At 41.9% G+C, this 26,389-nt stretch overlaps 1 protein-coding gene across 3 annotated transcripts in view; it reads left to right on the plus strand.

Moving 5' to 3' along the window:
- Positions 1-213: 213 nt before the first annotated feature.
- The window catches only part of BCL2L11 (BCL2 like 11), a 46,017-nt gene continuing 19,841 nt past the window's right edge, over positions 214-26,389 (plus strand). Inside the window, exons 1-3 of one of the 3 annotated variants that reach the window (XM_026653214.2) lie at positions 214-282; positions 1,580-2,020; positions 24,383-24,495. In XM_026653214.2, the coding sequence (XP_026508999.1) occupies positions 1,594-2,020; positions 24,383-24,495 (540 nt within the window). In that variant the 5' untranslated portion in view covers positions 214-282; positions 1,580-1,593. Of the gene's footprint in view, positions 283-1,557; positions 2,021-24,382; positions 24,496-26,389 lie in introns of those variants that run through there. The other 2 variants (XM_026653215.2, XM_026653213.2) reach the window with 2 other exon arrangements.

Consider the following 26,389-nt stretch of genomic DNA (forward strand, 5'->3'; position numbering starts at 1 on the left):
GCGGGGCGGAGCGGGCCCGCCCCCGCCGCGCCCGGATTGGAGGCCCGGAGGCCGCGGGCCCGCCCCCGCCGCGCCCGGATTGGAAGCATGGCGGCCGCGGGCGCTGCGTGCGGGGCGGGAGCGCCCTCCCCGGCCGGCGGCACGGGCAGTGTGCACTGCGAGCGCAGCCGAGCGGGCGCACGGCCGGGTCCCGCGGGGCAGGGCAGGGCGCGTGTGGCAGCGGGCGGTTGGCCCCCGGGGGGGCGGTTTTGTTTCTCGGGCGAGGAGGCGGGCGCCGAAAAGGTGAGTGAGGCGGGACGGGGCCTCCGGGGCTGCCCCCGCGGCTCCTTTGTGCGGCCGCGGTCCCCCGCCGGCTCGCTCGCCTGCCTCCCTTTGTTGGGCTGGGCGGGGGACCCTCCTTCCTATGGACCCCCGCGGGGCCGGGCGGGCGGGCCGGGACCCGGCCGCGGGGGGCCGGTCAGAGCCTGCGGGCGGCCCCGGGCTTCTGCTCTGCCCCGCTGTGCTTCGCTTCGGTTCGGGTTCTGCTTCTGCGTCGCTCCCGCCGGTTCCTGCTTGTCGCCCCCGGCCGGGATCGCCCCAGCGCGGCAGCAGGAAGTCTGCGGTCCCGGAGCGTTTTTCCTGGGCGAGTTTGCAGTATAATGCCCACCCCCCCCCCAAAAAAAAAATAAATAAAAAGATGAGTCTGGAGTCTGTTGTTTTAGGAAGTCCGGCGCTGGATTCGCGGAGACATTGTGTACTAAAGGCTGTAGTTGTGGGTTTGGGCTCTGTGTGTGTTAGTGTGGTTGTCTCGGGGGTATTTTTCACAAAGCGTTATTGCTTTGTTTGGGTGGGGAAGTTGCAGTGTTTTTCAAGCTGACGTTTTTAGTTCTCCCCTCTCCCTTGAAGTTTGTAGTAGGAAGGAGGATTTGTTGAGTTAGCATTAAAAGGGTAAGGAGGGGGGTGAAGGAGAGCCAGTCCTGTGCAATCTACAAACTCTATTGTGACGCACTTACTACAACTGATTGCTGCTGCCAAACCTCCTCCAGACTTGCTGTGATCAGCACATTAGATAGAACAATGGGGCTGGAACAGGGAACATGGCCAGGAGGCTCTGCACAATCACTGCAAATACTCCTCACTCTTGCATTTCAGCACAGTATCCGAGCCTTTTATTTAATCGCTTGAGGGAATCAGAGCTTATTGGTCTTTTTTTTTTTTTAATTAACTGAATCAAAGCTTCATACAGATTTGGAGCGTAATGGCCTGGCTGATAAATTCCACTTTAAAACTAAATTCCTTTTGTTTGGACAAAGGCTTTTCACGGTTTATACTTTTGATGCAGGTATCCTGGGAAGGGTGGAAACACTGGACAGGAAACTACCCATAGATCTGATAGCACTGGATTGTATTTGGGGTGTGGGGAAAGAAGTGAGTAGGTTAAAAGTAAGAAGAATGTAAGCTGAAAGGCATATGCAATACCGCTAGAATTCTAACAATATAAGTAAGGACATTGAGAATTTATTGCAAAACCTATTAGATATTACAGTATTATAATAAAGCCTGGAGAGCTTACTCATAATGTCTTCCTATCTCTTTGCAGGAAAAAAAGACCAAATGGCAAAGCAATCTTCTGATCTAAATTCAGAGTGCAACAGAGAAGGTGGACAGTTTCAGTCAATTGAAAGGCCAAGTCAGCCTCAGCATCTTAGACCTGGGGCCCCTACCTCTATACAAACACAGTATCAAGGTAATCATTCAGGTGAGGGGGACTTCACCCAGCAGCCCTCAGGGAGCTCTTCGCCCAGCAGCCCTCAGGGACCATTTGCACCACCCAGTAGCCCCAGTCCATTTGCTACCAGATCCCCACTTTTCATCTTTGTAAGAAGATCCTCACTGCTGTCTAGATCCTCCAGTGGGTATTTCTCTTTCGACACAGACAGGAGTCCTGCGCCTATGAGTTGCGACAAGTCCACGCAGACTCCAAGTCCCCCTTGTCAAGCCTTTAATCATTATCTAAGTGCAATGGGTAAGCAAGATCATGGTAAGAAACCTTTTAGCTCATGGTTTATGTTTTTCAATAGGTTCTGAATACCCCTGTGGACATTGTATTGTTTTCAGCATCTCAATGTTAATATTGAGGCAGCCAAATTTTTCAATAAGAACAACATACTGTATATTATACAGTGACATCAGGCTGAGCTATTAAACAACAAAAGTAAAATTGAAAACTGCCTTATATTTTATGAACTGATTGGGTAAGATTTGAATTCAGTGAACATTTCCTAACGAATTGGAAAGTGGTCCAAGTATCCCTCCTGCCTTTGATTTTCACAGCACATGGAATGTGTTCTGGTAAATTTAACTATTTTGGATTGTTTAAGTCTGATACAAAGTCTATAAGGGGACAGTTCTTTTTATTTGAAATAACTTGTGACCTTACCATGGAGATTTGTCTGTCCAACTAAGGAAGTTGCAATGGAGAGAGGAGATAAAATGTAGAGGCCATATAGCTTAGTATAATAAACATAATCTTGGTAGCAAACACTGGAATATAGCACTAAGATTGGAGAGAAGTTTTTATTACTACAAATTCTTAGCTGTTTCCTGACGATCCGTTTAATCAGAATACTGGGAGGAAAAGATGTTTACAAACCAGCTCTCTTCAGTTTCTGTTGTCGCTTATTTTCTGGAGTTTTAAAGTTGTCTGTAGATACCCATTTTGGGCTGAAATTTCTGAACTGGCATTTTTTTTTTACACACGTTATGCAGGGAATCTGTACAGTTTTAAAAAATATATTTTAAGTTTTCTGATTTTTGATTTCAAATAGGTTTATGAAATCTTATTTTGCTATACTTTGCAGCTTCATGCTTAGGTAATACTTTAATACACCATCTCTTCCCAAAAACACATGTAAGATGACCACACTATTTGACTAACGGAGTTAGTATACTTGCATAGTAATTATGAAATACTTGTCTAAAATTTAAGATTTTTAGTTGTATTGTACATGGATGAGTCTGGAGGCTTAAAGGGTCTTTGTGTATGCCTGTCTAGAAAGTGCCCATCAATAGGATGTCTGAACAGGTGTCCCATTTGGCTGAGTCTTCTGAGACACTCTGCAACATTTCCTTGGCAGATAGTGAATTTGATGTTTGCCACAGGAGTCTGTAAAAGGCGGGTGGTAGGGTATGAGACTCTGAGTTATCTATGTTAGGAGTGGAGAGAAGACTACTAGAGGTGTATTTTCCCGAGTGAGGAGCTTTCTGTGCCTTTGTAGGAGTCCAGAGGACCATCTCTCTTCCCCCTCATCTTTCAAAGTTTCTTTCTAGAGTCCACCTTCTGGTTAGGAAAGAGTGGCTAGGACTACTTTCAGAGTGGTAGCTGTTTAATGTACTGTGTATATCTACCTGCCACTGTATTTTCCACTCCATTCATCAGATGCAAGTGGGTGTTAGCCCACGAAAGCTTATGCCCAAATAAATTTGTTAGTCTCTAAGGTGCCACAAGGGCTCCATGTTGTTAGGACTACTTTGGATCCTGTGGTACTCCTCCTTAATCCATTGTAGGGGTTGTTCTTGACTGCCTGTTACTTATGACAAGGCATGTGGGGGTGAGATTTTTTCCCCAAAGCCTACTGCAGTGGTCTCCAAAGTGGGGTTTGTGCTGCTTCGGCAGTTAGGTGACTTTTTTTTTTTTTTTTTTTTTTTTGGCTTGGGGTGGCAGGAGGTGCGTGCTCAAAAAGGTTTTACTGATAGGAGTGTGCGATCAAAAAAGTTTGGATACCACTGAACTAGAGGACTCAGCTCCTTGCTTCTCATCAAAATTAATGGGGGTTTTGTAACTAAGTGTCTTGGACAGCTTTGAAAATCTTACCTGTAGTGTGTTTGTTTTTTTTTTTAAATGTGTCTTAAGGACCAGTTTGAGATTATGAAACAATTCTTGTGACTTTAGGTAAAGTTTAAATCAACATCTCCAGAGGTGAAAAAAAGACAATTGTAGTAAGCAACTTGCAAGATCTGTCCCACTTTCCTTATATTACAGATGAAGGTAGAGAGGTTAAAGTAAGCTAAAAAGGAACTTGACTCCTTTTCTAAGGAACCAATACTAAAGTCTGTATGCCCAAATCTCAGTAGAAATGGGGAACATCTAGTCCTGGGAATGGTTTAATTATTCATATTGATAATGCTTTTTGGTGAATAACAAACACCAACTTAAGCTTTCCATGATTAAAACATTTTGGTAGTTGTGGTTACAGCTGCAAAGAACTTACTATACTATTCCCTTAGGAAAGATTTTCTGGCATTATTGCAGTAATTGCAGCTTAATGCAAGTTTCACAATCTTACTGAGAGAGCATACATGGTATCACTAGACAAAAGGAACTAGAGTTTAAACATTGCTTATAGCACATGTAAAGCTATAGTTTAGCAGTGAACAACATTCTTTATGTTCAAGAAAGAAACTCAAGTCCTGTCTGTAATTTCAGAGAAGTAAATTTTTTTCAACCCATGTAAAATGTGCTTTGAAAACTTTTGTAAATGATTATTGTGCTGAAATTTTCTCATACTATTGTTACTATGGGCACCATCCTAAACATTAAATTGTCAGAAACCGAGTAGAAACTGGTGAGGGAATTTAAATAGGAACCCTGGACATTTTCAAACACAACTAGAATAGAAATGTGAAGTCGTAAAGACATTTTATTCTACCCCAGGGACTGTGCTTTCCAAGGAAGGACTTACTGGTTGGCTTTACAGTTTGTATTGAGACTTGTTGTAGAGAGGAGATCATAATCTCTGAAATGTGGCCATGAGGGCTTGAACCTGCAGTCCTTGTAAAGACAAAAATCCCACTGGACTCAATAGGAATTTTACTCTTATGGGACCTGTAGAATTGAGCCCTTAACATTTGGAATGCCTGACTTTTATGAAACTTTGAAAATGAGATGAACTTAATACAGTGGCATCTAGGTGAAAGTGGGGTGGATTGATTTAAATCAAAGCAATTTCAATCTGATAGTGAAATCATGATTTAAATCAAGTAGAAAGCCTCACTTTAATTCAGCAATTTAATCAACTTTTCCATTTGTACTTCAGTTATCTTCAAAAGAAAGGTGCACTTTCATTGGTTGATACAGCCATTAAAACATGTTGATTTACAACTGAATAGAGCCTTTACACTAGATTTGGAACATCATTTTGTTTCCTAGGAACATATGCTATAACTATATATATTTATTTATTTAAGCAATTACTTAGCTTAATATTTTCAGATTCTTATTCATTGTAAATTTTTAGTATGTAGGAAAATGGTGAATGATATATTGCTTATTTACTACTACATTGTGTCATGTTTATAAAGCTTGACTTCAAAAGTTGGAAGTGTTTCACATGATTTTTTTAATATAGAAAAGCAGCCTTTAACTCAGTTTTTGGTAGAGGCTCATGTTCAGTATATTTTTTATTTAATTTTTAAAGAGATTATAGTAAGTTTAGGCCTTGACACATTTTGTATTAAGTTCAGATTTAATTTTAAACAGGTTTACATTTAAAAAGAAAAACTCAATATAATTTAAATAACAAAATTAAAAAAAAAACCTGTTTTTTTTTAATTCATCCCCCAAATCATTGATTTTTATTCACCCAGGGGGGAAATAGTTTCATAGATTCCAAGGCCAGAAGGGACCATTGCGATTATCTATCCCGTATAATACAGGACATTGAACTTCCCCAGAATAATTCTTGGAGCAAATCTTTTAGAAACCTATCCAGTCTTTTTTTTTTAAAAAAAATCAGTTGTGGAGAATCCACCATGACCCTTGCTAAGTTGTTCTAATGGTTAATTACTCAATGTTAAAAATCGAACACCTTATTTCTAGTCTAAATTTGTGTAACTTGAACGTCCAGCCCACTATTAAATATTTTTGTTCCCTATGTAGATATTTATAGACTGTGATTAACTCACCTCTTAACCTTCTCTTTGTTAAGCTAAATAGATTGAGCTCCTTGAGTCTATAGCCTATAAGGCACATTTTCTAATTCTTTAATCATTCTGATGGCTCTTCTCAGAACCCTCTCCAAATTATCAACATCCTTCTTGAATTGAATTAAATATATTCTTGACTATCAGGCCAGTGGCCAGAATCAGGTATACTTTATAAATGTAAAATTTTATAAACTGTTTCTTTTATAAAGTAACTTCATATTTTTGTAATATTTATAAAATGGATTTTATGACAGGAAATGAAATACAGGTTAAGGGTCCAATGAATGGCCATAACAATATGGGTCACCCCTTGGGTGGTTTGTGATATGTATATGTTCACAAGCAAAAAAAAATTAAGGTTGAAAGTGAGTTTCAGTGGAGTCCAGCTAGCGCCTGAAAATAGTACTTCTTTTTTTTATAGCACTTACGCTCCTTTTAAAAACAAACTCAAGCCCCCCCAATGTTCGAATGACTGAGCAGTAAAAGGAACCAGGCAGCTAATCCTTCATTGCTCACCATTGCTGAATACCTACCCAACTTTAGCTTTACTCTGTTGCCTTGGCAATATGCTGTTGGATGTATGTTGTTGGTTTTATATATTGTATGTATTAAGGGTTTTGAAAGGGGTATCCAGGGTCCTTTAGGGTACACTAAATTGTAAAAATGTTTGTGTGAATTATCTTTTTGGCATTATAAAATGTCCTGATTGTATAGTGCGGGTTTACGTAAGTGTTCGTAGACTTTGTAAGGCACCAGTCCTGCAAAGACATAAGCACGTGTTTTTAATGTTGAACACACAAATAGTCGCATTGAAGTCGATGGGATTACTCACGCTGAGTAAAATGAAGCATGTACATAACTCTTGGAGGACTGTGACCTAAAATTATATTTTTCACTGCAGTGTACAGCACCAACATTATTGTCCTTAAGTGAGTTATAGTGTATGTGTTGGTGTCAGCGGCATGTTGGAAATTGATCCCTGGAATAGGAAAGAGAAGGTTATAATTCCTAGCAATTTATTTGGAAGTTTCTGTATATTTTTCAGGGGCACTTCTAAGGGTAGATGTGCCTTTTTCCTGTATATTTCAATGTGGGGTTTATGTTATAAAAGCTGTTTGTCATGTAATTCTTCACCAAGATAAAAGTACTTAGAACAACAACAGAAATCACACTAGAGCGTGCTACTCCTCAGCAAGGCCAATAAAACAAATTAGGAATTTTTAGGCCAACCCAGTTTGGAGATGAGTTGAAGGAAAGTAAGCTTTTCCTGCCATTGGCTTACTTCAAATATTTTTAAGGGTGAGGTTCTGTGGTGTCTCTTAGAGCCATGATGCAGAACTTGCAACTCTGGCAGAGTGTGAGGCTGAGGTGGGTTTAAGGTCAACTTTACACTTCCTAGACTCTGGGCTGCTGCAGAGGCTGGAATGACTTTCAGGGGGACAGATCTGAGAGTCGCTCTAATTTTCAGTGTACCCACCACAGGCTACTAACGTTCTCCTCCACAGCGTGTGCCACCTGAAAATCCCCACAGTTGGTGCAGGCTCTTCTCCCACCCCTAATATGCCCCCTCCTGTCCCCAACACCCCTCTTATGCCAGAGCTTGCTGGCGGTTCTCAGAAAGTAATTTATCGCTATCTTCCTCAGTTCATGCACCTGGGAAATTCTCCACCAGCCAGTTCCGGAGTGCCTGCAGAGCCCCTTTACCTGGTGTACAGGGACCAGAGCGGGAGTGAGGTTCACATCCCATAATTTCAAATTTTTTTCTGTTGATTTCTTCCCCTCTCCCTCCGCATTGTTCTTATGGGTATCTAAGAGAGCATCATATAAGTGAGAGTGACACAAAGTGAATGGTTATGCTAGATACCTACACTTCCCAGGTGGTTTTAGGCACTTCATTTTAAGCCCAGTGTGTCAATAATTTTATAAGGAAGAGACGTGTCTGACGGTAATAGATACCGTCTCACACTTTTTTCTGTTCATATCTTTGTTGGGGGGTAATAAACTTACAAGCAAGGGTGTGATGTACAAAGCAAACTAACTCCGAAGATAACTCTGATATTATTGCTTTACGTTTTCTTCATTGTTGGACATTCTGTGTATTGGCAAACACAGTACGATTCTAATACAGACTGACAGAGTTCCAGTGATAGACTGGGTCTGCTCCACCAGTTACAGCCAGAACAGACTCAACATTTTGAGAGTCCAACATCTAGCCAACTGCCCAAGCAATGAAACAAAATTTTGTGCACAGTCGAAAATTGCAGTTAAATCTAATAGTAGCAAGGTCAGGCCCCTTACGTTGTGTTAAAAAGATTTTTTTTTTTCACATCTGCCAAGAGTGCAGTTTGGTATAACACATGCTTGTATCCTGGCTGAAGTTTATTAATACAGCAGTCATCCCTGTTTGCTGCCATGTTACTCTATTGTTATGATTACCCTACAATACTTCCAAACATTTCTTCAATCTAAAACGTTCCACACCTTGATTTGCTGTGAATGGTGAAAGGAGATTAGACAGCCTGTTATCCCAAATGGACAGACCTTCAAGTTCTTTAACAGGTGGTCTCAGTATGGCTTTATCCATTTTTAGTGACTCATGTACAACTGAGATTATGGGGAGGAATTGAGATCTAAAGAGTATGTGTGTAATGGAGAAGCTTGGCAAGGAATGCAAAGGGGACCTCAAACTCCCCACCCCTCACAGGGAAGAAATTATTATGAGGGATATGTTTGCAACCTTAAATTTAAGATGATTAGCATTGCTATTATGTCCTGTGTGAAGGGGAATATGAACCCTTAAAATTGTAAGACAAAGACCAAGACGTTATTTTTCATTTAAAACTTTCAAAAGTATTCCTGAAACGAGAGATCTATAGTGGTCTTTAGGAAGCAAAAGCCTCTGAGGGAAAACAGTTGTGAGGTTACAAGCTGTAACCAAGTCATGGCATAAGGACAGCTAATAAGGGTTTTATGCAAAAAGGTTGTGTATTCCAGAGAGTGAATAATGAAGATACAGCCATGACTTTATCTAGCTGTGTCAGGACAATGAAATAATTCTGTGAAATGATAAAAGGTTGGAGTGGGTGGGGAAAGGAATACTTGGATTATATAACTTAATAAAGTGTTTAGGTAATGGGGGAACAGGAGGGAAATCAGGTTTTATTTGGACTTCGTAGATATGAAATTAAATCTTTTTTTGTAAATGACACATTCAGATGAAAGGTGTCACCAGCTGTTCAGTTAATTTCCTCTGAAGCATCTGGCATTGGCCACTGTCGGCAGACAGGCTATTGGGCTAGATGGACCATTGGTCTGACCCAGTATGGTCGTTCTTATGTTCACTGTTTTGGGGCTATATTCTCTATGGTTCCATGCACTTCCTCTGAAGAAATGGCACTCCTTAAGGATACTACAGTCTTGACCTGCTATCAGAGACCAGACTACTCTCAACAGGGATGTGGTACAGGTAATCCTGTCTGTCTGTACTTTAAACCTTAGAGCCAGCTTTTGCTGTCTGACTTGTTATATCCTGTTAAAGCATATAGAATCATAGAATATCAGGGTTGGAAGGAACCTCAGAAGGTCATCTAGTCCAACCCCCTGCTCAAAGCAGGACCAATCCCCAGACAGATTTTTTTCCCCAGATCCCTAAATGGCCCCCTCAAGGGTTGAACTCACAACCCTGGGTTTAGCAGGCCAATGCTCGAACCACTGAGCTCTATGCCTCCCCCATGCTTAAGCTACCTTTTTTCCCTCTTATTGTGAATGCATTTTTCTTTTCTGTAATATAAACTGGTCTGGGTTTTGGCTAAGATTTGGGAAAGGTTCCATGCTGGCGATCTTGAAGGAAGTGGAACTTTTGAGGTTGAAGAAAAGTAACTATGTACAGGGTCAAGTGCATGGAGAAGGCTGTGGTCTGATTCCAGAATAAGGAAAGAGAAGGGCTAGTGGGTTCCATGTGGGAACACACAGGATAAAATGACCTGAGAGTACAAGACATTACATAAAGTTGTTTTTGTGCTCACATGTGAGTATTTTAAACCAGTTTTCAGGTCATATTAGTCCATATTAGGGACTAATCATTCTGCTTATATTTTAAATGAAAAATTATCTTGTTTTTGAAAAACAAGTGACTGTGTAAGCAAGGGAATCTTTGATTAGTTACAGGGTTTCTAGTGTGTTCTCTAAAACCGTATGGATTATATACATGTGAGCAGGGCTTTGGAGCGGAGCCCGGAGCTGGAGTGCGGAGCAGCTCCAGCGCGCTGGAGTGCGCTGGAGCTGCTGGTTTTTGCCTGGAGCTGGAGAGGAGCCGGAGCACAGCTCCAAAGCCCTGAATGTGAGTGTTGTGAATATTGTATTTGAAATTAGTTTCTCCTATGTTATTTCAAATTTGGTATGTTTTCCTCCCAACCAGAAGCGGCTAGAGAAGAGGTCTGGAATCTTGATAACTCCTGAATGAAACTGTTCTGCTCGCTCTCTTTAGCAGAGGACGCAGCAACCTGTATCTGAAAATGAGAAAAACAGATACTGTAACACTTGTATAACCTCTAGATTTTGTTTGGGGGGGGGGGGGTTAGGGAGTTTTGTATAATGCAGCCAACATGACGGAGAACTGAAGTTGTGATAGAAAACTTAAAAGCAAAAAAAGGCCAGTGTATCATGAAACAAACATCTGCTCCTCCCCTAATTAAATCAAAGGGTTCACAGTTGTGAAAAGTATTTATGTATGGGAGGATTGAGAGATTATCTGGGTATTTGTCTCATGCTTAATGCTTCTGTACACTGTGTGTACTAAATCATTACAAAACAGCATAGCTACAGTATGTTATGATTCACGGCATGTTTTCCAGTAGAGAGAGAGTTGCAGAGGTGCAGTCCAGTTAGCCTAAATAGTCAGGTTTATTGGTTTGTGGGGCTGAAGGAGGAATGCGCTGTGCTCCTGGCCTCCAGCTATTCACAGTTCTACCTCTTCTCCACCCTCTGAATTCCCTACCTTCCCTAGGCCATCACACATGGCCTAGCTCGCTGCACCTCACTTAGTATTTCACCTACCACATGCTCCCCTAGCTCGCCCTCCATGTTTCTTTAAATACCCTTGTTTTCTCCCTGAACTTTTTGTAAAGCTGTGGCTGCTCTCCTCTGCACCATCCCCTCCACCCCATCATGGATTTTTGAATACTCTCCTGCCTAGCTCCTGCCCATATTTCTCTCTTCTGCCACCTCTTCCTGTCTTTTCCCAGCCTCCCCCCATTTACTCACCCCTTTGCATTTGTCAGGCAGCTTCCTCTGTGCTGCTTGGGTACCAGCAAGGGGAGCATTACGAGCACTTCAGAGCAGGTCTGCCTGCTCTTAGTTCTGTGGCTCCCAGCGGCCAGGAATGGAGCATGCTTTGTTGCTTTGTGAGGATGGCATTTGGGCTGTCCATTTGGCATGTAGGAGCTGTGAGGGGTTGGAGCATGCTCAGTGCAGGTGGAATCTTTGGAGAATTTAGCTGCCAACTAACAAGTCTCTACTGGGCATGTGCGCATGAGATTTTTCAGAGGTTTATAACTTTGGCCAAATTTGAATTGTATTTCATGGGGATAGCCCAAGGAATATCCCTGACACCAGGGCAGCCTCTTCCCCAAACCAAATTTAAATTCCCTCCTACAGAGTGTGAAAGTGCTAGAGCTTCTCAGCAAAACAGTTGTAAGAATGATTTTAACATGAGCAAAACAACATCTATTTCCCTAAGCTCATTCTTGGAAACAGCAGAGCCATTTAGCTGAAACTTTATTTAAAAAAAAAAAAGTCAGCCTGAGCAGATGCAGCGTGAAATACTTCAGCCTGAGCAGTTAAAGATTGGCAAAACTATAAGCAACTGAAAACCATCCCACAATGGAAAGTGTGAGGCCACCTTACCTAATGGCACCGTTACCTGTGCTGACAATAATCTATTATGGACGTGCTGTTTACAGATCCGTGATTGTTCCCTCTGTAGTTTTGCTGCACAGAACCTAATGTTTCATAGGAATGAGTTATTGCTGTAAAACTTTTTCTGTCTGTAGATATATTTAGATTTTTCAGAAGTATAGGATAAAACTTCCTGCCTGGCAAGCCATTCAAAATGCCCTACTTAAAATTAGAAAAATTTATTCATCGCAAACTTCAAAGTGGAATACTCTGTAAACTCAAAATTCAGGCATACAGTAGGTTGCTTTTCGCATTTAAAATTCATATAATAAATATAAATTAACAGTCTTTGGCTGATTAGATTGGATTTCCTCCAGCTTCATAGCAATTAAATTATTAAGCAGTTAGTACTTTAAATTTGAAGTGCGGAGTGCTTAACTGAGTTCCGGATCTGTGGGGTAGATTTGTGTATCTGTCCACTTATATGGTCTCCATTACCATAGTGTCGGAGCACCTCCCAACTACTTAAAATTTGCAGGGCTTTGGAGCTGTGCTCCGTCTCCGCTCCAGCTCCAGGCAAAAACCTGCAGCTCCACTGCTCCGGAGTTGCTCCGCACTCCAGCTCCGGGTTCCACTCCAAAGCCCTGAAAATTAGGAACAAGATTTTCTTCCTTCCCAGCTGTAGGAGCAGAAGCTTGATTAGTTTTATAGGGTGTCTGTGAGAGTGGCTATGTTTGGGTGTCTGAAGAACTTACTGAGGGAAAGCAAGTTAGAAGTGAATTTTCTCATATGTGGTCAGTTCACTTGTCATGAACTGGAATGGGCTATTGTGCTGACTGGCTATTCAGGACCATAGAGGCAGCCAGTTGGCCATAATCCTTGGTGCCAGAAGAAACTCCCCATATGTAAGTCTGGTGACTGATTCACAGCTCCACCAAGCTGCTCTGTTTCCATAGTAGCAGCCTCTTGTGAGCTCCATATTCTTCAGCAGATCCTTGGACTGCTCCTCACCCTTAGCCTCTTCATGGAGGGTCTCTCCAAAGACTCAGCACCAGTCCTTAGAACTGAGCCTGCAGTACTCTCCTGTGAGTTCCAGAAGTAGAATTGTCATGGGCTATTCTGTAGTATAGCTTAAAATTTGACAGCTCTTAAAGCGTGTCAGATTTTCATGTAATTCATGGCATTTGCTTTAATATCATCTGTACATATAGAGCCACAGTGATCATCCTTTCACTTTAAAGGGCAATTGTTTCATTATCCGCTATTTTTTTAAACCTAGAAAATAGCACCCGGTACCCTGTGAAATGTTGCAGGCATGAATTATTAAATATGTAATACTTCGATCAGCACCTTCTTGTTGCAGTAGTTGTTTGTCACATTTCCTCCCAGTGAACTCTTTCCAGAGTGGATAGTGTCACATGCCATCCCTTTGAGAGAACAGCTTGTGTTTTTGCTCATTCGTCCAGCTGCAATTCAGTGTATCCTGTGGTTTAATGCATTCCCAAAGACGAGAGAGAGAGAAATCCAAGAGATATCTAGGCATTCCAATAGGGCATCCTTGGCTGTCTCAGGTTCATAGCCAAAGACCTAGCAAGGTCTTCCTCATTTTGGAGACATTCCTGTTTGTGTAACTCTAGTCTCTCATTGGGAGAGAGAACCATGGACCTGCCCTTTGAGATGAGGGTTTCAGAGTTGCAGACAGTAATGGTTAACTCATCTTATACCTTCTTTTTCCCCCTTCTGAAGACAAGGTGCTTTTTGGCAACATCCCAGTTTTTTTGACCAGTATTAATTTGGCCTTGCATCTCAGACGGCTCCCTACTCTGTTTCTTTGTCTATAGCTATCCTGGGGAACTCAAGTTATATGCCTTGTATGTGAAAAGAGCTCTTAGGTACTAGTTAGGCTAAAGTAGACCATTTTGCTGACTGTTTATTTAGCAGAGTTCTTCAGCTCGCAAGGACCTCATTATTAACTACTCTTCTACAGTGGAGACTTCAGGAATCAGATAATGGGGTTACTTATCCCCCAGCCACACTGACGCTTCCGACTCCCTACTACTTTGGAGCCCAGTTGCATATTGGGCTTCTGAAGATAATGATCTGAAGGATAGTTAGACGCAGGGTGAATTATTTATCCCTTCAGCCAGTGAAATGTATGGCTCTGAGCACACTTAGGTGAGCCTGAACTGCCAACCGTTGCTTCAAATTTTTTTCCAATGCTGCATGGCTAAGAATGCAACTCCAACGCTGCTGTTATGTGGAGGGAATGCGTTTGGGAAGCAGGACTTACTTAGGATAGGTAACTCCTTATTAGCAGATTAAAAAGTTAGATTCTGCTTTCATTAGCCACAGGCCAGGCTAACTCTGAATTCACTGCATACGCACAAGTGGGGGGAGGACTGATGGGAGGATGGGAAGAGTTTTATATAGCTGTTTTTGAATGTCTTTAATGGGGACGTGGTTCCTATTTTTGTTTTGTGTATTTGTACATGCACCTCGCTGTTCAGATTGACTCATTTATTAAATTTGAAATAAATACACTTTGGTTAAAAAGTAAGGGCACACATCTTTACAGGTTCAACAGAACTTCCTAGTCTATACATTGCATGTCTAACACAGGCTAGTTTCATATTGATATTCGTGTTTGCACACACAGCTACAAGACCAAAAACAAACAACAACAAAAGATAAGAGCAGGAACAAGACTGCAGATGTGTTTTTTAAATATTCATTTATCTGGCTGAGAGTTTTCAAAGGGTTAAGTTAGCAAGTTAATGGAAATACTTTTTTTTAGCTTTGTTGCCTGGGATCTGATAAATGTGAATGGACAATATACTCTGAGAGCTTAAGCATTAAGGCACTGGCTGTGTTTCATAAGATTTATTATTTGTAGTGTTACGTTCTACCAGTTGTTTTTAAACACTGTCCTAAATTAAGGTGACTGCTTGGGATTGTAATGCACATGTTGCATCAGGCAAAGGGAATGTTAATAGATTTTCCAAAATGTTAATGGCAAAACTTCTCTCCTTTCCTCGGTAACTTTCATTTAATTTCCCAGACGCTAGAGCAGTGGTGTCAAACCTCTTCAGCCTGAGGGCCAAACACATTATTTCAGAAAGGTCAAGGAGCCGCAGTCAATACTTTGTGGCATGTTTTCTTCCCTGTTCTGCTCCGACTGCACTATTCGTGCCCCCACAAGTTCCCCTGCTGGGATTATCTCCATATGTGGGAAGTCTTCAGTGACAGTGACTGTAAAGCTGGTATAGTCAGTTCCTGCATTTCCCTTGGTTGGAGCACGATACACTCTAGCTACCTGTACATAGCTGGTGGACATCCCTTAGTAGACCATTGAGTTGGCATGACTTAAAGCAGCCCTACTTTGGGCTGGAACAGAGAATTGGGAACCGGTAACTGGCTATTGGTTCTTAGTTTCTCCTCTTCTGGGCTGCCCTGGGTGGTTGTGTGGGGTAAGGGAGCCATCCTTTGCTAGGTGCACTCCCTTGGGCTGGGGCTCAGGCAGAGGCAGCCGAGCTGTTAGCAGAATTCTCACAGCCAGAGCTACTTTCTCCTTCCCCTTGTGATGTAGCAGCCAGCCAGCAGGTGAGCTGTTGAGTAGCTGTGGCAAAGAAGGGAAACCAGCTGCTCAGCGTGCTCCTGGTCTAGTGGTGGGAGGCATTTGGGGTGGTACCCCTAACTGCATCTCCATAGTGTTTTAAATCAGCTCTCACTCAAACTTAAAAATGGAATGACTCAAGGGACATGTTTCCAATTATAGTCAAATGTTATAGTTTCTTTGTAACACAGTCCCCCTCCAAGAGCACAACTGTCCCAGATCCACAAGATCTGGGCTGTGCCTGGGAACCAGTCCCTTAGGAGTGATCCCTTTATTGTGCGGGACCCCAAGGAACCACACAATTCCGCAATGGCAGGCCCATAGCCACCCTGACCCCAAAACTGGGCATTTGGGCACAAGCTGTCCCTGTTTCTCTCCCTGCAGCCTGTCCAGCCGATCCAGACTCCTGCATGAGACTTTTTCTGCCCCTTCAGGGCACAATGCTCACAGTAAGTGTTTGCAGCAACATTGCAGCCTTCTCAAAACAAGGTAATAATTTATTAGTCACCTGGCGTACAGAACCTGACCGTGCCGAGGCTAGCGTAGAGAAGCAAAGGCTAAGCCAGAGGTCAGACTGGCTATGAGCCATGCTGCTGTAGCAACCGTCTTTGATTCCTGTCTGTCTCCCTTTCTTTGTTTTAGTCCCATGTGAGAGCTTCCCTGTTCCTCTGAGAGCTCCATTCTTAACACAGCCACATCACCTGACACCTTTCCCCTTTGTTCTCCAGCTCAGGACTTGCTCTGCTTCTCTGCAGAGAGGTGGAGGGAAATCTTTCTCTTGGCTGTTGTTTGCTAAGTGTGAATGTCTTGGTCTTTGGGGTTTCCATTGTCTCTTCCGGATCCTCCATTCAGACATGTCAACTTTATTCAGCTTGGCTGGAAACGAGTTATTAACAGTCTGCTATGTGAGTCAGAGACCTCATCTCTTCCTGATACACACCAGGTATGTCTACACGCTGCTATAGTGTGTTAAGTGTAGATGCTACCCGTGCCGACAGGGGGTTCTCCCATCAGTGTAGGTAATCCACCTCCCTGAGAGGCAATTGCTAGGTCAGTGGAAGAATTTTTCTGTCGACCTAGCACCATCTACACTGGGGTTTAGGTCAGTATAGCTACGTCTCTCAGGGGTGTTGATTTTTCAAGCTATATGGATGTAATTTCCTTGTGGAGAGCAGCCCTCAGTACATAGTAATGCAAAGCCCCGAAGGAAACAAAGGCATGCATAGGAATCCTAAAAATACAAACATTCCCACATTCATCACAACAATTTAGAGCTGTGAGGGCCACATGTTGGACATCACTGGACGAGTGGCCTGTATTAATGGGGGTGAAGAAGGGGCTGTTAGAAGAAAACCCTACTATGTGGTTTCTTTACTCAGCTAAGGTTCCTTCTTAACCACCTCTCAGCGCTTATTTAAAAATTGCAAAAATAAATGTCTATAAAATGTTAGTTTGTTACCTAATAGTTTTCTCCTGAGTTGAAAATAGCCTGTATCTGTTGCAGTGAAACTGAGTGTTATGTAAAAACAAAACAAAAAGACTAAGATTGAGGAAGAAGAGCCTGAAAATGGCATGTGTCGATTGCGGGGAGAACGCAAGGTAAACTGTAAACAGATATGACGTGGTGCAGTTAATATTGTTTCATCTGTGCTTTCTAACCGAAGCTGATGCCTTATGGAAAACTGAGAAATACTATATATTTTTTTGTCTCCTTTTGCATAAGTACACTTGGTAATAAACAAGATTTCTGTTTCTCTAACTGGTGTGCTCCTGCTGCTTATTCCTCACCTGAAGTCCTAGGCATTTTCTGCTCTGATCCTTTCTCATCACAGCAATGATCTTTCATGTCCGGAATCACTTACATGCAGAATAAGCAGGCGCATGAGAGTTCTTAAATGATTGTCTTGTTTGCATTTGTGTGCATGAAGTTTGATGGGTTGGTTTTTTAAAAACGGACACTAAAAAAGATCAGACATAGAAGTGTGAACAGTGTTCCTCCAAGTGTCTCCATAGGTTATCTGTTGGAAAACAAGAATTGTTATCCAAATCCTGGGCCAGTGCTTACATGGCAGTAAGGGACCCAATAGCTTTGCGGCTATGGGCCTTAGGGCTTGTCTAAGCAGGGAAGCGATACCAGCACGAGATAGTGTGAATTAAAATGATGTCGTTACACCAGTTAATTCCCCTGCAGACACTGTTATTCCAGTATGGTGATGCCTGCCTTTGAGGGTTTTTTTTTTTTTTTTGTTGCTTTGGAAGCGGTTTCTGCTAAGTCAAAAAAGCCGCTCTTATCCTGGAGTCAGAGTGCCCATACGATTGCATTATATTAGTATAACTGGAAAAATCTCCTGTGTAGATGAGCGCTTAGAGTAGAAGTGCTTAATACCAGCTTCAGAAAGTTGCACAGGTAAACATTTTGCAGAAAATAGAATATCTTGTATGTGTTGGTGGGTGATCAGATGAATGTCCAATTTCTGAATATTGTAAGTAGGGACAATACTTTCATGAGTCTGGGTTTTTTGTTTTTTGTGTTTTTGATGCTGGGATGCTAGTTTCTTGGGGAATAGGTTACTTTTTTCTCCCCTCCCCCCACCACCACCAATGGATGCACTCTGTGATTTAGAGTACTGAAGTGTGTCATGATATGACTAGTACTGCTCCTGTGTGATGATGGTGAAAGTTATTCGGTGGCTAGCAAGTGTTAAATTTATGTTGAGAGTTTATCTCTGCCTGCTTGCGTGGCTAATTATGACTTGACACTTCTGATTTAGTGATTTGGCAGCACCACAGAAAGTCCTTTCTGAAAACCTCAGATTGATTTCACTCTCAGCCACCTAACCATGATACTAATTTCTTGAATTGCTGAGCTTTTATCATTTGAAGCCTATATAAAGGCTCTTAACACATCCTTTAGGGGAGAACGTTAGAATATACATCCCTCTGTTCCTTCTCCCATTAACTTTTTACTATTCCATTAATGCCCCCTTTTTAAAGTGGTTCTAGAACTCAAATGGTATTTTTGGTTTTTCTTTCCCTAACCTCCACCCCCTTTCTCCCACTCCACTTTCTTTTAATGTGGTTGTTATGTAGTTGGTTAAAAACTTAGTTACATGAGGGTATCTGAACTACATGTTTTAACACTGGGCTGAAAAGTTGATTTTTCTTTAGCATTGAGAAACTACATTGGTTTAGTTGTAACTTCTTCTGGGGAAGACAACTGCCTAGGCCAGTTGGGCTCATGTAAGTTGGTTTTTATTCTCCTTTACATCCTCCTTTGAGTTGTTTTCCCAGTTCCAGAATGTTCCCATCAAATATCATGAGGACTTTGCTAAATGAAATTCAGCAGCTAACAAAATGAATAAAATTGTGCCTGATAAAACCTTCACAAGGAGGGTTGATTGGTACTAGTCTGTCACTACTAGAACATGAAAACAAAATATATATCTGAGCAAGCAAATACTAGTTTGGCTCAAAAATAATTTTTCCAGCAAGACCGGAGCCAGACACTTACTTAGATGATTGTTCCCCCTCCCCCATTTTATTACTGCCTTACTAATCCTTTGAATATTTTGAGATTGGAAGCTGTGTATATTCCCTTGTGATTCCTTTTAGTTTTTTTAGCCAAGTTTGTGAAATATTCGGTTAAAAAAGTGTTGTCATGCTTGTTTAGAGTCTGAGCGTATATTTCCAGTTAATATATCCTATGTCAGTGTGATGCTCTAACCAAGGCACCGAGAGCACTCTCTGCCTCAGCGCGGGAGAGCTGTGCTGGAGGTTAGACTGTGTCAGGTCCCTGCCACACCAGCAATCTCCAGTTCCAGAGTTCCCCAGAGACTTCTCTGTGCAGCATCCACTCCCTCTCACTGGACACTTTCTGAAATTAAGTTTGCTGCCTGCAAAGAGGCAGTGTATGCACTAGCCTGGCTCCCTGAGGCTACACACTCTACATTAAAACACAGCACTGAGATGATTTATAGTAAAACCAAGAGTATGTTTATTAATAAAGAACATAGATTTAACTGATACTAAGCAGAGATAACAGAAAATCATTAAAAGCAAAACAAAACATGCTTTCTAAAACTTAATTCTAGCAAGTTGTCTTTGCCTAAAATAGCTTCTCACTTACATCAAGCTACCAGCATTTCCAGCCCTCTAGGAGGAAAGAGGATCCAATGTTTACAGACTCAAAGGTTGCTGTTCCCTTTGTCCCCTACATGATGGATAACGAATGTCTTTTTGCTCCCCTTATATTTCCCAGAGACCGTTGTCTTTGCCTCAGGAGCCAAGAAAACCACCTGGGGATTCATACTGCCTGGCGAGCTTACCAAGCTGTTTCCTCCACTGCTTGATTGCTTGGGTTACCTCATATGTAAATGTACTTTCATTGTGTATGGCTTACAAAGCTTGCCCCAGATAAGTAAATTCACAGTCCTTTGTCTAAGGCAGGCTTCTCTAGCCTCTGCCTCCCAAACATATTTTAAGAACATATTTCCAGCACACAACTCTTTATACACATCCCGTACTGCATCACTCAGTGATGTTCATGACCAGTGTCTCACCAGTTTTTGTACTATCTTACTCAGTGCACTTTTATAGTACAATAATATTGTATACAATCAGTTAATTCAGTTGCTTATTCTTTGGGGTTCAGATCACCTGTTCTCTGTCCTGGGGTGTCTGGACCCAGATTGTGACAATCAGCATAGATCTGTTTTCCAACATGGCATGGACCAAATTCTGTTAAAAGCTGATCATTTCTCTCACTAATGTGTTTCAGAATTGCGGTTTTATGTTCACTTTAAATTCTGTTTCTTAAAATGAGTAACAAAGCTGTCAACTATATATATTTATTTATTTTAAATGTAAAAGTTATGTATTAGCACACTTTTAGCAGCCAATGCTCCTCCCCCCCCCCCATTGGATCTAATTTTTCTGTTAAAATGCTTGATAAAAGGAAGAAGTTAAAATTCTGTAACTAAGAGGAATAGTTCTTTAGTTTGTGCAATAATAAAATATTCCCAGATATAAATAAATATCCCTCCCCAAACCCCTACAATGTACTTTAACTTCTAGGTTGACAAAAATGAGATTTTTCTTTTATTGGACGTTTCAGTACTATTTGACCAAGAAACCTAAAAGCCTAAAACTGTTGTCTCGATGGAATAAAAGAGAAAGTTGTAGAGGTGTCCTGCAACAGGCAGAGAAACTAATTAAATGTGGTTCTACTCAGCAAAGTGACTGACTGGGGAAAATGGCACCATAATCAGTAGATCAGGGGTCGGCAACCTTTCAGAAGCGTGCCGAGTCTTCATTTATTCACTCTAATTTAAGGTTTCGCGTGCCAGTAATACATTTTAACGTTTTTTAGAAAGTCTCTTTCTATAAGTCTATAATATATAACTAAACTATTGTATGTAAAGTAAATAAGGCTTTTAAAACGTTTAAGAAGCTTCATTTAAAATTAAATTAAAATGCAGAGCCCCCCGGACCGGTGGCCAGGACCCGGGCAGTGTGAGTGCCACTGAAAATCAGCTCGCGTGCCGCCTTCGGCACACATGCCATAGGTTGCCTACCCCTGCAGTAGATGGTCACTCTGTGTGCATTGAGTTCCTTGTGATCACTTTAGTGATGCTATGTTTTTGCTGCTCCAAACTACCGATAAGCTTGTAGAAACAACACAGCTATGGGAGAGTGAGTTGGTTTTTGTTTTGTCTCACACAACACCCACAGAACAGCTAACAAACTGCAGAGCCAATTCTGCCCCCGATACACCTTGATTCTGCTCCCAGAAAACAGGGCTGCACAGGTGTATCAGGAAACAAAATTGGGCCTGTGCTATCTTTTACTAGTATCTAATGGCTGAGCCAGAAAGATCCCAACTTGATTTTGAGATTCCATTTCAATTTGCAGGACTCATCAGTAAGTAAAATGTTTGTTTTTTCTTGTAAGCAAAGTACATTTGGATTGGGAATCTTTAAAATACTAAAAATTATAATCCCATGATGCTGTTTTCACAGGGTGTCAGATTTGAACCACATTTTTAGAATTTAGGAGGAGAGTGCTCTTTGAGCATTTGAAGATTTTTCTTCATTGCTTACACGTTTGGGTGGTTCAGAATAATAGGAATTTTTTTATATTATATTTTGAGTTTTAAAACAGGCTGCTGCCAACCATGTTTTTGGGAAACCAGTTTCTCTTTTAAAACAGTGCCATTGTCATATGGTGTAATGCATGATTTACAGGACGGGAGAACCTCTGATTATCGCTCACAACTAGGGTACCTCTCTCCCAAACTGGCAGCTGCACTTCCGAGAGAGTAGAGCGCTGCAGGCATGGGATATCTAGGCAGGTGGCTCAGGTCCTTCTGGGGTCTTGGAAGCCATCTGTCAGAAGGCCCTGAAATTTCAAATGAGGGAAGTTTGTGGTGCATTCAGGCCCCAGTCAACTCCTGTTTTTTATTCTTCCCCTTCCACGCACATGGAGAAACTGCTTGCCTGCCTCCTGATGTAAAGGCCAGCTCCATCCACATACATTTGGCAGCTATTTTAGCCTGTCATGAACTAATTCAAAGGAGACCAGTGCGCGGTGATATGGGAGGTGAGGCTCTCAAAATAAGCCAATTAGAGGCTTAGAAGATCCTTGTTGTCAGGTTGAGGCAGTGTTTGACATTTGAAACCTCATGTTAAACAGCCCCCAGTGTTAGGGGAGAATGAGGTCACCCTGACAAAGCTGATGAAAGTTTCTTTCGAGCCATTCAGTTCCTGTGAGCTTAATTATCTTGCATGGAAGGTTGCTTTCTTGCTGGGAGTCCTTTCAGCTCACAGCAGGAGTGAGCTTCAGGTTGTCGTGACCGATCCAGTTTACACCAGGTTTAAGGTGGTGTTGTGGAATCATTGAACAGTCCTCCCCACAGTGGTCTGAGAGTTCCACTCCATTGAGTTTGTCCTCCTGCCAACATTTGTCATGCCTTCTGTTCCCCTCCCCATGAGGCCCTTCGCCATGTGCTCAGTGTCAAAAGGTCTGTGGGGCTCAGAGTTTCATTTGAGGCAGACTAAAGCCCTTAGGAAGTCCACTCAACTTCTTGCTGTTTTTCACACCAATCAGTGTGGGCAGTGCTGTTATAGTGTCTGACTTCTTGTTATAGCTTGGCCGGCCAGAAGCTAGAAGACTATAAGAACGTAAAAATGGCCATACTGGGTCAGATCAATGGCCTGTGTAGCTTAATAGCCTGTTTTCTGACCGTGTTCAGAGCCAGATGTTTCAGAGGGAACGAACAGAACATGCCAGTTATCCAGTGAGCCATCCCCTGTCGTCCAGTCCCAGCTTCTGGCAATCAGAAGTTTAAGGAGCCTCAGAACATGGGGTTGATCCCTGATCATCTTGGCTAATAGCCATTGATGGACCTATCATCCATGAACTTACCTGATTCTTTGTTGAACCCAGTTATACTTTTGGCCTTCACAATATCCCCTGGCAGTGAATTCCACAGGTTAACTGCATTTCTTTAAGAAGTGCTTCTTTGTTTGTTTTAAACCCTGCTGCTTTTTTCATTGGGTGACCCCTGGTTCTTGTGGGAAGGGTTAAATATACTTCCTTATTCACAGTCTCTAAACCATTCATGATTTTATAGACGTTTATCATTTTCCCCCCTTAGTCGTCTCTTTTCCAAGCGCATCAGTCCCAGCCTTTTTACTCTCTCCTTGGATGGCAGCTGTTCCTTAACCCCAATCATTTGTATTGACCTTCTCTGTACTTTTCTCATTTCTAATGTCTCTTTTTTGAGATGGGGTGACCAGAAGTGCATACAGTATTCAAGGTGTGGGGGTACCATGGATTTATACCAGTGATATTCAGACCTCAGTGGTTCAGAAGCCAAATTTGTGATCAGCATTATCCAAAAGAGCCACAGCAGTATGAATTCATTGTTTTATTTACTATAGTACTATATAGTCCTATTTAAACAGTCTGAGGGGAAATATTTAGTGTGTGTTTTTTTTTCTCACAGCAAAATGACTGACAAAGTATTTTATCAACTACAGTTGGTTAATAACATAGTAAAAGCCTCCTGATTAGTTAATAACTTAGATGGGTTAATAATTAAATCACACAGTGTTTTAATATTGTGCTGCAAAGAGCCGCAGGAGACACATTAAAGAGCATCTTATGGCTTGTGAGTCTCAGTATCACTATATATACAGTGGTATTATGATCTCTTCCGTCTTAGTCCCTATCCCTTTCCTAATGATTCCTCACGTTCTGTTAGCGTCTTTGACTGCCGCTGCACACAGAGCAGATGTTTTCAGAGAACGATCCATAATGACTCCAAGATCTTTCTTGAGTGGTAACCGCTAATAAAGACCCCAATCATTTGTATGCATAGTTGGAATTATGCATTACTCTGCCTTTATCAACACTGAATTTCATCTGCCATTTTGTTGCCCAGTCACCCAGTTTTGTGAGATCCCTTTGTAACTCTTATTTTGTGAGCTTTACCTTCTGTTCAACGAAAGGAACTGTCTGAAATGTTTAGAGGGCAGTAGTTTTACCTTTGTGGGTGGCATGCAAAGGTTAGTATGAGTCTTACCACTGCCCTCAGATCAAAATTATAAGAGCTACGGCAGATCCACCTGTGTCAAACTAGAAAGCTAAGACCAAAGAGTGAGAACTCTGATTGCCTGGTATCTTCAGAGAAGCAGAATTGCAGGTAAATAATTTTCTCTTGCTGTCTTATGCAGCTTCCAGTGATTGTATTCTTAGGTGTTTCATTGTTAAACTGCATTCACAAAAATTTAGTCCACAAACTTTTGACAGAATAAGTTTAATAGATTTTTTTTTTCCCCTATTGTACTTTAATTTCAACAGGTGACTTTTGGAAATGTCAAAGTACTCTTTATTTTTGTTCTAATGCAGCTTCCAGGTGGGAGTCTCCCTCAGTACGTGAAGACATGCAGCCGGAAATATGGATTGCACAGGAACTGCGGCGTATTGGAGATGAGTTTAATGCTTCCTATTGCCCAAGAAGGGTAATTTGTTTTATTTTATTTTTTAATTTTCTGTTTCCTTACATGCAAACTTTTGAAAGGGAAAGGTTTATAATAATTTCTGGAAATATGCCTTGTTGCAAATGTTTCATGTTCCCAAATGTACAGAGGTGTGCATAACATAAACGTTGGTGTATATGTGGGTAATACTTACCTTACGGAAGCACTAGTCATGACTCCATAGTGAAGGTTATTTTGAATTTTTCACTTAAAACTGGGATTCAGCCTCTTCTCTGTGATATATACAGTGTATCCATCTTCCCTTAATTTAAAGTACCCAGAGCCATCAAAATGCTTTCAAACATGTTTAAGTGCTTTGCTGGATCAAGACCATAATCTGTGAGTAAAAATTTTGTGAGGGGGAGGGGGACGTTTAGTTTTTTCAGGTAGACCTGCAAATTTAGTTTGAGTTAAAACTCATTAAAACTACTGGGCCTTTTAAGACACTTGCTCTGGTGACTCTTGCTTTTCTTTTACTTATTTATCTAAAACACCACTGCTCCCACCACCCCCAAACTATGCACATACCCACAGGCTGAGAATCTCTCAGACAGAGGCTCCAAGGTCGCCCCAAACGCTGCTCCTCATTCCCCAGGCACATTCTTGCTCCTCCTCTGCTGTTATGAGGGGTGGGCAGCCATATGTGGGATGCCTGTGGGGCAGACAGCTAGGGTGTGGGGACATGGGGGGTGAGTGGAGATGTAGGAACTGGGATGGAAAGTTCTGGGTCAGTCGGTTACCTCAGTGCTGCGGTGGCAGTCCTTGGACTTTCGCCACTGCTCCCTTGGCACTCCAGCACAGCCCTGCTCTGACCTAGGTACCCTCTACAGACATGTGCTTCCCTGCACACAACTCTGCTCCTCTCCTGCAGTGTGTTTGAAACTTTTCTTATCTTATTTTTCAGTCTTAAAATATACTGGTACCATTTTTAAAATAGCACATACAATTGTAATGCTGTAAAATTCTGTCTTTATGACTGAGGCAAAGTGGATAGAATTGAAATTACAAATCAATCCTAAAACTAAGCTAACAATTGGTTTTTAGAAGGAATTAAGTCAGTGATGGACTTGGCTTTACAATATTAATTCTACACTGCTTGCATGTTTATACATGCAATTTCTAGCCATTAACTTGTCCTTTCACTCTTTTGAGAGGAGAACTACACTAAGCACAAGTGTCACTAGGTCATAGTCATAAAGTTTAAGGCCAGCAGGGACCACCAGATCATTAATCTGACCTGTATATCACAGATCACTAACACCGCCCAATTACCCCCATGCTAAACCCAACAAACATAATTAGACCAAAGTGTTACAGCCCTCAGCAGACTAACCTGCTGTGTGCCACAGGCCGAGACCCGCGGAGACAGGTGCACCGGTACCCAAGGTCCCTATCGATTAAGTGAGAGATGAGATGTTAACTGCTTGGATTTTTAACTGACTTCCATGAATGGTAAGTCAGTGACACAAGATTATTCCTTTTTTTTATTTTTATTTTTTTAAGAGAATCCATACTTTATTTTGGGGGCTTTCAACTGTCTCAATCTCAGTGCAACCTGTTCTTCTCCCAGTCTGCTTCTTGACCCCCTGTTCACTGTTCTACTCTTCTGTGTCATCTAGTTCTCTGTACACCCTTATTTCTCTCCCGATGTTGCTAGTACTTGGTGTGAGGTACTGAGTTAAGCAGCATATACCACAGCTGCATTAACATAGTCTGAAGAAAAATCTTTTGCTAAGTACACCTCTACCCTGATATAACGCTGTCCTCAGGAGCCAAAAAACCTTACCGCGTTATAGGTGAAACCACGTTATATCGAACTTGCTTTGATCCACCAGAGCGCGCAGGCCCCCCCCCCCCCCCCCCCCCCCCCCCCCCC

Source organism: Terrapene carolina, unplaced genomic scaffold, assembly GCF_002925995.2.
Source record: "Terrapene carolina triunguis isolate 2854851 unplaced genomic scaffold, T_m_triunguis-2.0 Scaffold132, whole genome shotgun sequence".
Classification (NCBI taxonomy): Eukaryota; Metazoa; Chordata; order Testudines; family Emydidae; genus Terrapene; species Terrapene triunguis.